General features: G+C 42.5%; 1 protein-coding gene across 6 annotated transcripts in view; it reads left to right on the top strand.

Annotated features, from left to right (window-relative positions):
- AHRR (aryl hydrocarbon receptor repressor) overlaps nucleotides 1-16,043 on the top strand; it is a 313,408-nt gene extending 297,365 nt beyond the window's left edge. For all 6 annotated transcript variants that reach the window (XM_075586044.1, XM_075586043.1, XM_075586048.1 and 3 more), the window contains 4 exons: nucleotides 1,762-1,961; nucleotides 3,416-3,522; nucleotides 9,586-9,727; nucleotides 14,657-16,043. In XM_075586044.1, coding sequence (XP_075442159.1) covers nucleotides 1,762-1,961; nucleotides 3,416-3,522; nucleotides 9,586-9,727; nucleotides 14,657-15,785 — 1,578 coding nt within the window. In that variant the 3' untranslated portion in view covers nucleotides 15,786-16,043. The remainder of the gene's footprint in view (nucleotides 1-1,761; nucleotides 1,962-3,415; nucleotides 3,523-9,585; nucleotides 9,728-14,656) is intronic.
- Nucleotides 16,044-16,769: the final 726 nt, after the last annotated feature.

Below are 16,769 nucleotides of genomic sequence, written 5' to 3'. Positions count from 1 at the left end.
CTATTTCTTCTCAAACCCGCAAAACTGTTTGAATAATAAACTTTTATTTCATATAGTACCTTTCTCCGAATGGGACTCAAAGCGTTACTGTATAGTAGTATAGTGCATGGTACGCAACACACAGGAGTTTTACATACACAGCCCCTGCCCCGTAGAGCACAGTGACTGGTCCAAGGTCCCAAGGAGCTGACACCAGGAATTAAACCAGGTTCCCCTGCTTCAAACTCTGCATCATTGTTATCAGTCAGTGTCTTGACTCACTGAGCCACTTCTTCAGCCCATTTTGTACTGTGGAATTGCATAGTGTCAGCACCTGATCTGACCCTAAAAAAAAAAAAGTGCTCATGACGTACCTAGTACATCATAAGGGCGCCCTAAAGGTGAACAAATTACTACTATAAAATTCATAGGGTCCGTTTTACAAAGTGATGTAAGTGGTTGTGCGAACCCCATCACGGCTTATTTCAATAGCAAGATATTAAGGAAATGTTGAATAATTTACTAATGAACAAACTACCGTATTGACCGGGCTTTTTGGGAGATCATTTTTTTTTATTCATCGGGTCAAGGGCTGAAAGAGTAATGTAGTGATAAGAATACTGCCTTTGCAGTTGTTGAACCCTATCCGAATTTAGAGTCAGTCCTCCTGGTGACCTTGGGCTAGTCACTTTATCTCCTTGTGCCTTAAGCCAGGGGTGCGCAAAATGAGGAGCGTGGCGCTTACAGAGGCCCCGTGCTCTTCCCCACAACCTTTCAATTAAATGCCAGGGGAGCACGCGAGGCCTCTGTAAGTCCCTCACCTTGTCTCCAGCGGCTTCTGACGACGCGTCGCCATGGCAACGTGACGTCACATGACGGTGTGATGTCAGATGACGCTGGAGAAACTGAAAGGGGGGAGGGGGTGGCGTGAGCAGGAGGGGAGATCAGGCAGGGGGACGCAGACAAAAAAGTTTGCACGCCCCTGCCATAAGCAATGCAATTAAATTGTAAGATTTTTGGACAGGGACTTCTCATGCCTGCAAAATTCTAAAATGGTAAAAGCCTGATGTACGATGTCAGCACTGAGTGAGAAACAGAAAAGTGTCTAACATTTAGGCTTTGTATAGTAGCTCTGACCCGCAGAATGGTGAAGGTTCGCATACTAAAGATTATCAATAAAAATGTAATTCTGTTATTTCTACACATTTGTCCCACCTAACAAGGTGGTCACATTAATTAGCTCTATATTATAGTCATTATCATGATGGAAAGCAAACTTCATAAAGAGTTTCACCTAATATACCTGTCTACCACAAACCAGTACAACAGCCCCACCTACAGTACAGGCAGAGGAGGAATAGAGATGTAAAATACATTTGTACGAATATCATGAAAATATCCTCAACTAACACGTAAGAGGCAGGGTTTGTACAGCATACAACAGACAAAACCAATCAGCTAAAGACTATATACGTATATATTCAGATGGGAATGTAGTTATCTATCCCAGATCATATGTACAGAAATGGCGTTGGATAACTTTTGTTCTGCACCATTTTCCAATGATTCTGTCTTCAACATACTGTATTTCTATACCAGTTTGAGCTTACTCAACTCTGCATTTTAAGAATGATGAGTTACTCAGAGTTATTCAGAGTAACCACAATATTGACTTGGTAATAGCAACCATGTGAAAGCAGAAGTAATGTCTTAGAATAACGAAATAAATAGAAATGGGTTTAAAAGAATATATGACTTTTCTTTTCTTTTCCGGTGGTACAGACAATGCAGTTTCAAGGTAAACTTAAGTTCCTCTTTGGGCAAAAGAAAAATGTATCATCGGGAACAATCCTACCACCACAGATGGCGTTGTTCTGCACAGCGGCGCCACTTCTGCTTCCTCCTGCCACGGAGATGAAAATGAAGAGCGTGCTCGTGAGGACACAGAAAAAACCTGGTGCGGCTTCCAACACAGATAACACGTAAATCACTTTTCTACAGAATTTATTTTATGTTGGGATTGCTTATCTCTGCGCAGACCATTGGAATGGACGCCTCTGCAAACTCATGCATTGCTGGCAGCCAAGGTGGTTTTGTTAAGCATAACATAATACATCACCAAAAAATCGTCAATTGGAGCATAATGCAAAGTCCCTTAGAGATGAGAAGAGAGGGGTCCCCCGCCAAACATTCCCACTCCCACTCCAATTGACGATTTTTTGGTGATTATGGGACTGTGCCTTATGATGATGTATGCCTATCACTTGGACTGATCTCTATTGTGCTTTACATTTTCACTTTGCCCCAGTAATTCATGGACTTCCATGTTAGACCTCTCATGCTTTCAGCTTTGAATTGCTAGTCTCCAGTATCTGCAGTACTGTTCTAGTGTGTTTACTGTGTGCCTGTAGCTGTATTTCTATCTGGCATTGTACTTTGTCATCTGCACTTGCCATGTGTACAGTTGTTACTTTCTATCTATCAGGTAGTTTACTTACACTACCTCTCTCTGTCACATTATCAGCGACCCATTGTGTGCTTCATCATGTCATATTAGTGATTTGGCAATATCAGTCTTCACCATTCCGTCTCCCCGGTGACTAGAGGAGTTTGTTTTGGAGTACACCCTCCGTTTTAACATTTTCTCCCCATTTTTTATATGTTACATTTCACTAGCGCCTCTTGAAGTTTAGTCAGTAGTTTCCTTGAATCTTTTTATTGTTTAGATATTTTTTTGAAGAGTCAAAATGGAAAATATTCATTAACATACTTTTTTTAACCAGGGATTAAGGGAGTGAAAAAATAGCAGCTCGTATCAAAAATTCGAATACCTGTTAAAACAGTATGTCAGAGTTCTTCTGGTTGTATCTGAACCTTATTGTTCAGTCAGTAAACAGTTTTTACGTAAGAGTAGTGATACCATGCATCCCGCAGTGGCATGACACGTTGCCACTGTTCATTTTCAAAGCAGTGATGTGTAAAGGAGACTACTGTATATGTTTGCCTAAGCTGGAGTCTGGTGGACTTATTCATGGTCTTGATAACACATGTACACAGGGCCGCAGACAGATTTCCCGCACGCCGGGGCTCTGATGTCAGCGCGCGGGACCCCGGAAGCTGGGCCAAGCTTGCTTCTGGCGCACTCCCGCTGGCACGTTGTGATGGGATATGCTGTGATATTCTGCATTATATCCGCTGTTGAATCCTATAGAAGTTTTGTGGTATTCTGCATTATAACAAAATATTCAGCGTTATCGCTACAGTATCTACATTCGTTCTTGAAAACGAGAGCATTGGGAGTATTTATTATTAATTAAATTTTTTGTAATTCCTGTCTTTTTTTTTTTTTTGTAGCTGCTGTGCAGTAAAAATACTAATGTTAATCTAGTAGTGATAGCATTGACCAGATATTACAATGCTTACTTTCTCCCTGCAGAGCAAAATCGTATCCAGGTGTATGTGAATTGGAACACCATGGGAGAAGTAGCCACCAAGGGACAAGCTTCCCTAACATGTTACACAGCGCAGAAAACCAGATCAAATGTAGGTATCATATGAGTCCAAAAGTGAGAGGTGTAAACTTTTACACATTGGGCAACACAACCCAATAATAAAATTAAAAGAAATATGCAATACTGTATATAAAAATATTCAAAAGGTTGCTGACCACATTTGATAAACAGTCAAACAAATAGCATAACTTATGTCTACTAATATACACATTTGGGTCTATTGTTTTCGTTATTCATAAAGGCAATTCTGTGTTCAGAGTTCCGATCTGCAGATGTCGTCAGTGACGGAGTCACAAATCAGATGTAAGATAAATAGGCTACCATTTAAACCCATACATTTCCAGCAATAAGATGTGGCCCCTTCTGTCAGCAAGAAGGTTGATCTGCCCATATAAATGTGGAAGAATGGTAGGTGGTGTCAAACCCATGGGTTGTATGTATCAAGAGGAACGTTAGCACCGACGCAGTCGCGTAAAAATAATAGCATGTGTTTTCTGCGTGAAACGCGACATATTGATGAAGTGTATTTCTACTGTTTTCGCATTTGACACGTGCTGCGTTAAAAATAAAAGGACTTATGCCACCTGTAATGGGATGGGAAAAAAAACCCACACAAAAAGCCATAAAGAAAAGTAACGCAAGTCACACATTTCCTAACATGCAGACCTTTGCCAATATGCAAATCTAACTCCTCCCACCTGCTCCATGAATCCCTCATCTCGTTGTAGGGAGACGTCGATATACCTGAAAATCTCGCAACTAAGATTAATACATAGAGGCTGCCTGGCGCAGGTATATTTCAGTGCAAGTTGCAACAAATGAGCGACTTTGGGCTGGAATTGCCCCTTGGATACATGGAGCCCCATATATGGACATCTTCAAGCATTAAACTGAAGTCGGTCTAAAAAAACATAACAAGCATACTTAGGATCACCATTTGTAAATAATATATTATAATATTTAATTTGTATATTATAATTAATTGATAATAATTAATCCCAGACCCTGGCTAAATTCCCACACGCGCATGCTGTGTTCCTCCACTCGTTCCTCTGAATGCCTCTGGAGGAAATCTCACACTCTCGCAGACTTCCTTCACTACAAATGTATGCTATCCTGTTTCAACTCTGCCCTCTCTCAGGCTAAACAAACCTACTTTTCTTCACTAATCAACACGCACAAGTCTAATCCACGCCGACTTTTCTCTGTCTTTGACTCCCTACTCAGACCACCCTCAGCTGCCTCTTCTTCTTCCTCTATCTCACCTCAGGACTTTGCCGACTATTTCAAAAAAAAAGTGGAATCCATACATCAGGCCGTCCCCTCTGTATCCTCCTCCCATCCTACACCTCTTCCTAACTCTCCTCCTGCATTCCTTGACTCATTATCTGCTATCACAGAGGAGGATGTGCCGTTGCTGATCTCCTCTTCTCCCTCTACTACATGCCCTCTTGGCCCATTCCCCCCCATCTCCTAAAACCTCTTGCTCCTACTATAATCCCTACGCTGCCACACACATTTTTAACTCCTCCCTCTACTCTGGTACCTTTCCCTCTTCCTTCAAACATGCAACATTCATACCATTACTCAAAAACAGCAAGCTTGACCCTACCTGTCTTTCTAACTATTGACCTGTCTCCCTCCTGCCTTTTACCTCTAAACTCCTAGAACGTCTGTTATTCTCTCGCTTGCTCCATTTTCTCAACACCTATTGTCTCCTAGACCCTCTAAAATCTGGCTTCTGCACTGCTCACTCCACTGAAACAGCCCTCAGTAAAATAACTAATGACCTCCATGCTGCCAAAGACAGAGGTCATTACACTCTTCTCATTTACTCGACCTTTCTGCAGCATTTGATACTGTGGACCACCCTCTTCGCCTTCACATTCTCCATACTCTTGGTATTCGTAACAAAGCTCTTTCCTGGATCTCCTCTTACCTCTCCCATCGTACTTTCAGTGTCTCTTTTGCAAACACCTCCTCCTCCTATATCGATCTCTCTGTGGGGGGTTCCTCAGGGCTCTGTCCTGGGACCCCTTCTCTTTTCTCTGTACACACTCTCTCTAGGTGACCTAATGACATCACTTGGGTTCAAATATCACCTCTATGTTGACGACACACAAATTTACTTTTCTACCCCTGACCTTACACCTGCGGTACAGACAAGTTTCTGAATGTCTGTCGGCTATATCATCCTGGATGGCCCTCCGACGACTTAAACTAAACAGGGCAAAAACAGAGCTTCTCATAATTCCTCCCAAACCTGGCCCTACTACCTCCTTCTACATTACTGTTGGAAGTACCATCATTCACCCAGTAGCCCACGCACGCTGGCTAGGGGTCACACTTTACTCCTCTCTCACATTCTTTTCTCACATTCAAAACGTTTCTAAAACCTGTTGCTTTTTCCTCTGCAATATAACAAAGATACGCCATTTCCTCTGTTGCTCGACTGCTAAAACTTTGACTCAGGCCCTCATTCTCTCCCGTCTTGATTACTGTAACCTCCTGCTGTCCGGCCTTCCTGCCTCTCACCTGTCTCCCCTACAATCTAGAGAACACACAAATAATCAGCCAGGATTATATAAAGCCCCCTATTATTGCACTCAAAAGGCAGGTGACAAGGTAAGTGCAATATCACTACATAGAAGGCCACAGAATAGCCTAACCCCAGAATAGGGTAACCGCCAAAGGTCACAGAATGAAAATAATAAATTCTTTAATCAATATCTAAAAACCGACGAAACACAATAAAAAGCACAATAAAAAGTTCCCCTTGGGGAACGCGTGACGTCACTACGCTGACGTACACGCAGCTTGTGGCAGGAGACACGGGAAGCTCCTGATTACTTACGGGCACACGCTGCTATTATACCAGCTGCAAGAGACGGCCCGACAGGTTGTATATGAGCGCATTGCTGGCACGTGGGCATACGCTGTTGCTCCATTAGATACAGGAACCCATTGGTCCGGTTCCCTGTGTATTTACTCACGGGCTATTTTGCACCTATTTTATGGTGTTGCACACTATACCTGCTGGTCTCTTTTTTGGCTCACAGCCGTCTATGACTTTATGTGATACAGTGCTGCTGCACACCGTTCTCTATAGACTGCATATATACAGCTGTGATACTTTGGAACATTACTTATTCCCTTTTGTTTCCGTGACTCCACACATTTGGGGATTTTATCCCTGCACCTCGGTGCTTTTTATTGTGTTTCGTCGGTTTTTAGATATTGATTAAAGCATTTATTATTTTCATTCTGTGACCTTTGGCGGTTACCCTATTCTGGGGTTAGGCTATTCTGTGGCCTTCTATGTAGTGATATTGCACTTACCTTGTCACCTGCCTTTTGAGTGCAATAATAGGGGGCTTTATATAATCCTGGCTGATTATTTGTGTGTTCTCTACTGCGTATTCTCCCTTGCACCAGGCTGATCATATACAGATTGCATGTGTGTCTGTCTGGGGTAACGACGTGTTCCCAGGTTATATTCCCCTACAATCTATCCTAAACATTGCTGCCAGAATCACTCTACTCTTTCCTAAATCTGTCTCAGCGTCTCCCCTGCTGAAATCCCTCTCCTGGCTTCCTATCAAATCCCGTATCACACACTCACATTCTCCTCCTCACTTTTAAAGCTTTACACTCTTCTGCCCCTCCTTACATCTAAGCCTTAATTTCTCGCTATGCACCATCCCGACTCTTGCGTTCTTCTCAAGGATGTCTTCTTTCTACCCCCTTTGTATCTAAAGCTCTCTCCCGCCTTAAACCTTTCTCACTTTCTACCCCGCACCTCTGTAATGCCCTTCCCCTCAGTACCCGACTAGCACCCTCTCTATCCACCTTTAAGACCCACCTTTAAACACACCTGCTTAAGGAAGCATGTGAGTAGCTCCATTGCTGATAATTAACACCTCATACATTAACCTTGGCCCTTTGCAGACGCACTTACCAGAATGCCATCCTACTGTCTCTGTACATTCTTCCTACCAACCAATTAGATTGTAAGCTCCTCGGCACAGGGACTCCTTTTCCTAAATGTTACTTTTATGTTAGAAGCACTTCTTCCCTTTGTATTATTTATATCTTATCATTTATATGATTGTCACTATTACTGCTGTGAAGCGCTATGTACAGTAGAGGCAACGTTTATTCTAACATTTGCCGTAAACTAGCCGGGTTACATTCTGGGTATGTGCTGGGTATGTGCTGGGTATGTTCTGGGCTAGTTTGAGGCACGTTTAAGGCATTTCTGCATTGACTAACGACCCATAGGATTAACACAGCAGGGATCCCTGGCAGTCCAATTCAGTTTGAATGGGACTGCCAGGGACCCCCGCTGTTAATCTGATAGGCCATTAATCAATGCAGAAATGCTGGGGCTAGTTTAAGGAAAGTTTAAGGCATGTATTCAGAATGTACCTGGGTGTACCTGGGTCTTTTGGGGAATTGCCACTGGTTTTTGTTAGAATAAGAGTTGCCTCTACTGTGCGATATACAAATAAAGACATATATACATAATTGTTCTTGTACTGTATAGTCCTGCTAGTTTTATGTAGTGCTTTACAGAGACATTTTTCAGGCACAGTCCCTGCCCTGTGGAGTTTACAATCTATGGGGGGGGGGGGGGTTTGGTGCCTGAGGCACAGGGAGATAAAGTGACTTGCCCAAAGTCACAAGGTGCTAACACCGGGAATTGAACAAGGTTCCGCTGCTTTAAACTTAGCGCCAGTCAGTGTCTTTATTCACTGAGCCACTCCTTCTCCCTATTGTGTTATTTGAAGACACAAGCTTCCCTAGTGTGTTATTTGAAGACACAAGCATACGATGTAGTCATCTTACTTTTTCCTGAAGTTAAGTAATAACAATTACATCGTGGGGGGTAAAATCACCTAAAAGAATATATGAACACAGTTGAGAAATGTAAACAACCTTAATGTTGACACATAAAGAAAACATTTCTATTCTTGTCGTATGCTGTTTATTTAGTATACAGTATATGCTTCTACACTAGCCAAAAGCTAAATCATCCAAGAAGTCTTGAGGCAATTTAGTTTTTTCAGGTTTTTCTTTGCTTAACATAGACCAGATTATAATGTGCACTAGTTACAAATCCAGGGTTTAACTGGACGTTTCTTTGAATTTTGTATTTGCTGTACGCTGGGTAAACTGGTTAGGTTTTCGTTTGTTGGTCCATAAACATAATCAGCCAATGATGAGATAATATACACTTGGGTATGTTCACTACAGAGGTATTATCCCTTGTTACCAGCCTTTTCCATTGATATTGATAAGTGATTACCAATGATAATGCCTGTCATACTTTAGTAAATTCAGGGGGCGTAACAAGTGAATAGAAAGCCCTGGTACAGAAAGTTGCCCCTTTTACCTCCTCCCACGCCCCTTCTGGCCCGTCCACCACAGCACTCTTCAGCAGCGCTACGGATTCTAGAGCGCACTTTTTCCCTGCTCACCGCTGATTGACAGCTGCCCAGCAGCAAAAAGTTGTGCCTCAGAAATCCTAGTGGCGGTTCTGGTGCAGCACCATGAGGGTCACCAGGAACAATTACATGGTTTTTTAAAGTAAGATTGGGGCCCAGGCAATGGGCCACCCCTGACTGTATTAACTCAATTGTTTCATAACGATAAGTACCTTTTAATCTTCTCTTAGTAACTTAGGCTTTTATCATGTTTTCACCCTGTTAGAACAGGGCGACTGATGTATCAAATAGGCGACTTTTCTGTGTGTTATTGCAATTTCAGTCACCACAAGTTCAGCAAAGTCCAAGGACTTTCTTATGATGCAATTTTGAAAGCTAAAGGAGACATCTTTATGGACTAATTTGTATTATTTCTCAGAATCTTTGGCACTGACATGTGAATCTCAAAAGGTTTTAATTGGAAACTCTAACAAAGGAGACTATAAACACTCGAGTGGTGGTAATACTGTAAAGTCTAAAAGATTAAGTTTAGACATAAATGCTGCATTATTCAGTCATATTTTTTTTAATCGTGCTATTCACCCTCAACATTTATTAAACTGTGTAAAATAAATAATGCCACAAATACTTTTTCTTCCCCCTGATAGTAATGAATACTAGTGAGAATGGAATTTCTCTGTTGAAAGTCCGAGCCAATGAAGATCAGTGGGTCTGGGTGGAGGCAAACACTCAGCTGTTGTATAGAAATGGATGCTCAGACTACGTAGTAGTCCCTCAACAAGCCCAAAGGTAAGGATCTTCAACGCTAATCCAGTGAAATAAAAGGGTAAGAACATGCAGACAGGTTGAAACAAGAACCTTATGCTTAAGAACTTCACGAGATCTCAAGCCATGGTTGGAATGTGAGGGTACGCAGTGGCACAGCTCTCTTATCTCTTTGGGTTTTCTGTTTCTGCAGGGGAAGGCTCTAGGGATCTGTGGAAGACATATCAATGCACCCATTAATTTTTCTGCTCTCTTTTTATTTACAAACTTTGAGGCAGATCCTCAAAGCTCCGTTAGTGACACAACGAGACGTTAACTTCAGTAAATGGCTCGTTAAGTGCTAACGGGGATCTTCAAAGCTCCCTAAAGATACGTTAAGTGCTGTCTTAAAGTTGAGATGGCCTGCTGTTACCTTTAACGGACGTAAGTGCTAATGTTATGCAAAATACATAGTGCGCATCAATGCATTTCTACAACGGACCGTTAAAGTTAACGTGGGACTTAATGTTATGTTAGTTTAGGTCATGGTTATACCTGGCGTTAGGTGGTTCCAGCAAGCCAGGTAGCAGTAATTTTTTGGGCAATGTCTAGGGTTCTGAAGTGGGCCACTTTGGCTTCGTATATTACCTTACCAATATAGGAAGCCAAAGTGAATACACTGGAGTAGACTAAAAACTGTAGCAAAGACCTAATAATCCCTTGGAAACCATAGTGGCCATGAAGGCATGAATTATGCATGCCGTCATGGTCACTAAAGTAGCCAAGGGATTAATAGAAAGATTCTTTCCCTTTTTTCTGCGCCCCCATCCTTTGTTTATTTTTTATGGACATTTTAAAGCAGCAATCCCCTCTACTTGGTACAATATTTGACCCCTCATTTTTTATACAGGCTGGGAATCGGCTTTTGTTAGCTCCCTGCTTTCTGAGATATACGGGTGAAGTTACCTGGTTCAAAATTTCCCTCCATGGGAACAAAAACACTGCTAAATATCAGGCCAATAGGAAGAAGCAACATCATCAGTTGCACCTTCCTATTGGATGCCCATTTAAATCCCCTTTACGAAACAGGAAGTAAGACCAGTAACTTCACCAGTAAGTATCTCTGGAGCAGGGGGAGAGGAGCTATAAATAATGCTGTTCAGCTTTGGAGGACACTCCAGTTCCAATCATACAAAAAAGGGACGGGGGTGGTTCGATAGAGGGCATTGCTGCTTTATTAAGTTCAATAATATGTAGAACTGAGAAGAAATGTTTAGTAACACAACCAAACAATGCATGGCGCTCTGACACTCCCTTATAGCTTCCCAGTGAAAATCAGTGAAATAAAACACACAGGTGCTAAATAAATGTGAATAATAATAATAATAATAATAATATATAGAAGTGCAAATGTGATATAAATCTACAACACTAAAATAGTGAAATAAATATGAGGCGAAAACCTCCACTCAACCCTTAAAAAAGACTGTTCCGGGGGTCTTGCCAAACGATTTTCTCCAAAAACATAAAAGGAGCGGTGGTAGCTGCCATGTAAAAGATAAAAATCACATAGTACATACTGTGGTGCAAAAATAATTATCAAGTAAAGAAACCTATACAATTCCAACTCACAATAGAGCTGAAAAATAAGGCAGTGTCCCAACCAGTGGCAATGTTGTGTCCAGTGTATCTCAAAGAGAAAGAGACAGACCCATAGTGCAGATGCAACATAAAGCAATTTATACGTTTTCTCACAAATGGAGGCTTACACTTAGGCCGCGCTTATAGTGTGCGCGACGGCGATACGACGGATGACGTCACCCGTCGAAGTCGCCACCCGTGAAAGTTGTATTTCGCTTTGCAGCGACGTCGCAAGCGACCTGGCCATTGATTGGTTCAGAGGCTGTCATATTTGGCGACAGCCTCTGAAAAATCAAATTTGACCAGCTTCCAAATTTGTTTTGCCGCGACGTCGCGTCGCCGGAACTAAAAGCGCAACCCACTCTCTCCAATCCAGACCCGGTGATCTTGACTATCCACCCTCCAGGCGCGCCTCCGCTGCTGTGGGTGCGCAGTTTAATACTTTCCCACTTGAGTACCAGGGTCCCGCCTTGTTCATTGTAAACGCAAGCGTTACACTCATTCGTCTGTGCCTCCGATCGTGTCCACTCACGTCACAACCACCCACGTCACTTCTGGTTCCTGTATCTCATCCGTCAGCGCATCAGAGGATAGCCCGCTCTCTTCTCTCCAGATCGCGCAACTGAGCTACACACTCTACGCATTTCACTGTTCTAACTGACAGCTTCCTCAGGAGTAGCTCCCACCTACATCTATAGGGGTATATATACCCCTCTAAATGTATACAGAGCCCTCCCTATTGGCTCTTAAGTGCAATAAGCGCACCAGTGATTAAAAAAGTGTATAAATATGTAATGACTATAAAATACACAATACAATTTAATCACAATACAATGTAAAATTGACCATTAGGTCTAGAATAATAAAAATGATGTACTAATAAAAAGTACATAATAAGTAATACATAATGCATAATAAATACATAAATCCTATGCACTCCCCCATACATAGTTATACAATTAATAAAAAATCAATAAAGCAGAACTAGAACAATGAAGTGGGTAATCAACCTAAACTAATAAAATATCTAAAACGGAGTCTTTGATGTATTCTTTCCTCCAGATAAGATATGTAATAGAAAATAGAAGAATATATCAGTCAAAGGGAATCATTAATAAAACAGTAATGATTTACCATCACCCGTGGTTGAACTATAATGACGTATAAGATCACTTAACTCATAATAATCTTAAAAACCATAATAAAAATAATGCTAAAATTGGTATAAAAGTGTAACTAAAATGAACTATAAATACTATCCACAGAATATAAATCACCTTAAAGGACCACACCTAACTCAATATCGACATTAAGTTCCAAAGGTACCAGCGTTTTTAACTTAAAGTTCCAAAATGTCTCATGTTTGGTGAGCTCAATGTTTCTGTCACCTAACACTCCCCCCCCTCCCCTCCCCCCTCCATTGGGACATCACATGTTCTATCTCTGTGAATTTGAGACCACTGGGATTCCCTTGATGGTCTGTGAGGAAGTCATTGGACAAAAGGTGTGACATTCCTCCTGATGTTGCCAACATGTTCCAGTACTCTAACTCTAATGGGTCTCGTAATTTTGCCCACGTACTGTAGACCACAGGGGCATTCAAGAAGATAGATGACATGGGACAGGGAAATCTCTCCTTGGTGACATTTGAGACAAAGCCAAATGTATCTGTGGCTCTAAAACTACAGCCCTTTCACATTGTGCAACCATAAAAACCTTTAATCTGTGGTAACCAATTATTAATTGGTTCCTTGGTTTTAGGTCATGCACTAGGACCAAGTTAATTTTTTGAAATGTTTGCTTCTGAAAATCACGTTGGGATTTTCTGGAAAGAATTCTCCAAGTACTGGATCATTTCTCACAATGTGCCAATGCTTTTTTACAATATTCTTAGATTTTGTCAGCTCTCCAATTATAGGTGGTGAGAAATGCAAAGTTGAAATTAACCTTATCAGACTTGTCCTTTTTTCTTATTGTTTTTAATCAAATCACTCATATCCATAGACTGGGCCTGATCAATAGCATTTTCAACAATTTCTGTTCTGTAATCCCTTCCCAGAAACCTGTCCTGGAGAAATTTATATTAATTAATTAATCAATCACTGGTGCACTTATCGCACTTCAGAGCTAATAGGGAGGGCTCTGTATACATTTAGGGGGTATATATACCCCTATGGATGTAGGTGGAAGCTACTCCTGAGGAAGCCGTCAGTTAGAACAGTGAAATGCCTAGAGTGTGTAGCTCAGTTGTGCGATCTAGAGAGAAGGGAGCGGGCCATCCTCTCATGCGCTGACAGCCGAGATACCGGAACCGTAAGTGACGTGGGATGCTGTGATGTGAGCGGACGCGATCAGAGGCACAGACGAATGAGTGTAACGCTTGCGCTTACAACGAACCAGGCGGGACCCCGGTACTGAGGTGGGAAAGTATTAAACTGCGCACCCACAGCAGCGGAGGCGCGCCTGGAGGGTGGATAGTCAAGATCACCGGGTCTGGATTGAGACAGTGGGTTAGTCTGGATACTTGCCAAAGTCGTAGGTAGGTGCCAGGAGAGTAGTCAGTGTCCGGAGTGCCGTGGTCAGGGGTTGGAGCCAGTAGGAAGGTAGTTTGTCCGATAGCCATGGTCAGGGATTGAGAAGTGCGGATGGTCAGAGGTAAGCCGGGGTCGTTAATCCAGAGAGAGGTCCTAAAATCAAGCCGGTACACAGGAGAAATAAGCAGCAACAGAGTTAAAGCACAACAGGTACAAGGCAGGGCAGGGACGTGGAAACACAAGGTTACCATGAACTATGCTCAGCAAGGAATGAGTGAGACAGCTGAGATTAAGTAGCAGTGAAGCACGAATGGGACTGAGGGGAGGAGCGGATGCGCGGCCCCCGCGGGAGCAGAGATTGGCTGCAAGGTTCAGGAGACAGGTGGGAGAGATTAACAGACTTGCCTCGCAGCTGGGAAGTGGTGCACGAACATCACGTGTCTGTCTCTTTCTCTTTGAGATACACTGGACCACCTGCATCTTACCAATCTAGACACAACATTGCCACTGGTTGGGACACTGCCTTATTTTTCTGCTCTATTGTGAGTTGGAATTGTATAGGTTTCTTCACTTGATCATTATTTTTGCACCACAGTATGTACTATGTGATTTGTCTCTTTTACATGGCATCTATCACCGCTCCACTTATGTTTTTGGTGAAATAAATGTTTAGTACCTTTAGATATTGCAGGGTACTTTCTGACCGCGGGGTACAGTACATATTATTTTAGTTTCTGAAATAGATGTGTTAAACTTTTCCCACTCATTGGTATTATTTGCTTTTCTGTCTTGTTCTCAGGGAAGATGAGCAGCAGCTGAAGAAGCAGAATAGTGTGCATGGAATCAAGGGCGGCAGAGAAGCTCTTATCTGTAACAGCTCTAATGAAACACCTGCACACCTGAAGCATCATCTCGCTTGGGGAAAGCAGGAGAAGGAAGACATCAAAGTCAAGTTTCAGCCAACCAAAAGCGACCCTTTTTTGCAGGAAGACCACAGCATTTTCCCTAAGCATTTTTCTGGTGTGCAAAATCACTGTAACACAAGCAGCGGATGGGCGATGAAAAATTCCACCAGCTCCAGGTCAAATCATCAGCACGCCAGCTCCTTCCCAAATAGGACAGACAGGCCTTTCTACAGCCTGGACCAAAGCCATGCCGGGGTTCATGTGGTCGGTCGCCCCCTCCGTGGCAGCACAGAACATTTTCAATCATATCCTGTTCTGCAGCAGCACTCTTTGGACTCCTACCCTGCAGAAAACATCAAGCTGGAAAGTGTGTTTGTAACTCCAGAGGTGCTGTACGACTCAGGGCTGCCCTTGAACATCCCCATCAAAACAGAAAATAACATGAACTCTAAAGGCAGGCCTGACCTTTACTCAGGGCCCCAGGATCATAGCTGGGTTGGTGAGAATAACACACTGAAAAAGCAGCTGATGGACTTCACTGAAGGACTGCACCTAAAGACGGAAACGGACATCAACGAGCAAACTTCCTGTCTGAAACCAAAGCATCATATGCACTCCCCTCACAGAGGACATTGCTTCGTGCCGTCCGCTCATGTCAACCATATTAATGCAAGCAGGCCTTTTAAAGGAATTTATAACAAAGAGGCGGCCCAGTTCTGTCCTCAGAAGTGTGCCTACTTAGAAAGTATGCTGAGCCTCCAAAGTGCAGATTGTTTAAGCAACCAGTTCTATCCAGCGGCTTCAGTAGATGACAAGGGCCAGGGCGACCACACTTATAAGCTGCAGTGTGAGTTCAAAGCTCATAACCTTGTTCAGAACATCAAGCGGGAGCCTCTTGATTCGCCTCCGTGGGCTGGGGGCGAGCAGGAAGCGATACAAGCTATCTACCAAAAAAACACACTGATGGGTTTCCTACCCAGCCAAATGCCTCGCAATGCAGCCGAGTTTGCGTACATACAATAATTTTGCATTTTTATTAGAATTATAGATACAAAAATATATATATTGCACTATTTCAACATGAGGTCTCTTTTTTTTTAATATATATATATAGATAACTATATAGATATCTATATAGATATAGCTTACACTGTGGTAAAAGTGTGATCAGTGCTAGAAAAGCCTTCCCTGCATTGCAGAATTTTTCAGCACTCGCTTAATGTCAAGAAATGCAAGAATCTTCTCTCCCAGGTGTCACCACTAATAAAAATAAATAAAAGATTTTGCTTCCGGAGAGAACAGTGATTTTTGTTTTGCGAGATGAGTACACTTTTCAATAGCAAACACAGATGTAGCGCCCCTTATCCTAATCCCTGGCGAGCAGTAACGAGTTCGGGGGTAGGGACTCAGTACACAGTACATGTAGCCGTGAATGCGTAGGAAGGCCCTCTTGAGAATTATAGTGTACAGAGTTAAAGTAACATACAGATGCAGCGGCCGTTATTCGAACATTTCCCGCGTTGTATACCTCGGAATACCCATGTCATTTCTTCCAACCGTACTGCCTTAAGACGCGTGTTGACTCGTGTTTTTATCGAGTGCAGAAAATGGCATTTTAGTGTTCTGGTTTTTAAACACCTGCAAATTGACACAGTACTGTACTGTACACATTACAATTCCTTCATTTCTGCCACGGATACGCAAAGAATTGCACCCAAAGAGATCAGAATCCATGAAATTCAAACAAATCAACCGCGATAAACACGTGTGCCTGGTGTGAATGCCGCGTGGAATACAGCAGAGCTCATGAAAACGGCTCCGTGAAATGTTCGAATAACGGCCGCTGCATCTGTACTGCCCCCTACACTATGTTATCTCCAGAAACTAGAGCTCTCAGTAGGGGCTCTGCAAGTCCCTTTTCTCAGATGGAAGTTAAGCAAAACATTGACATAAATTGCTTAACAATTGCAGTAAGGTTTAAACAGGAAAACAATGCTGGCGCGCTTC

Source organism: Ascaphus truei, chromosome 2 (assembly GCF_040206685.1).
Source record: "Ascaphus truei isolate aAscTru1 chromosome 2, aAscTru1.hap1, whole genome shotgun sequence".
Taxonomy (NCBI): Eukaryota; Metazoa; Chordata; class Amphibia; order Anura; family Ascaphidae; genus Ascaphus; species Ascaphus truei.
Note: the sequence above shows the minus strand (reverse complement) of the source record. Positions and strands in the feature narration are given on the sequence as shown.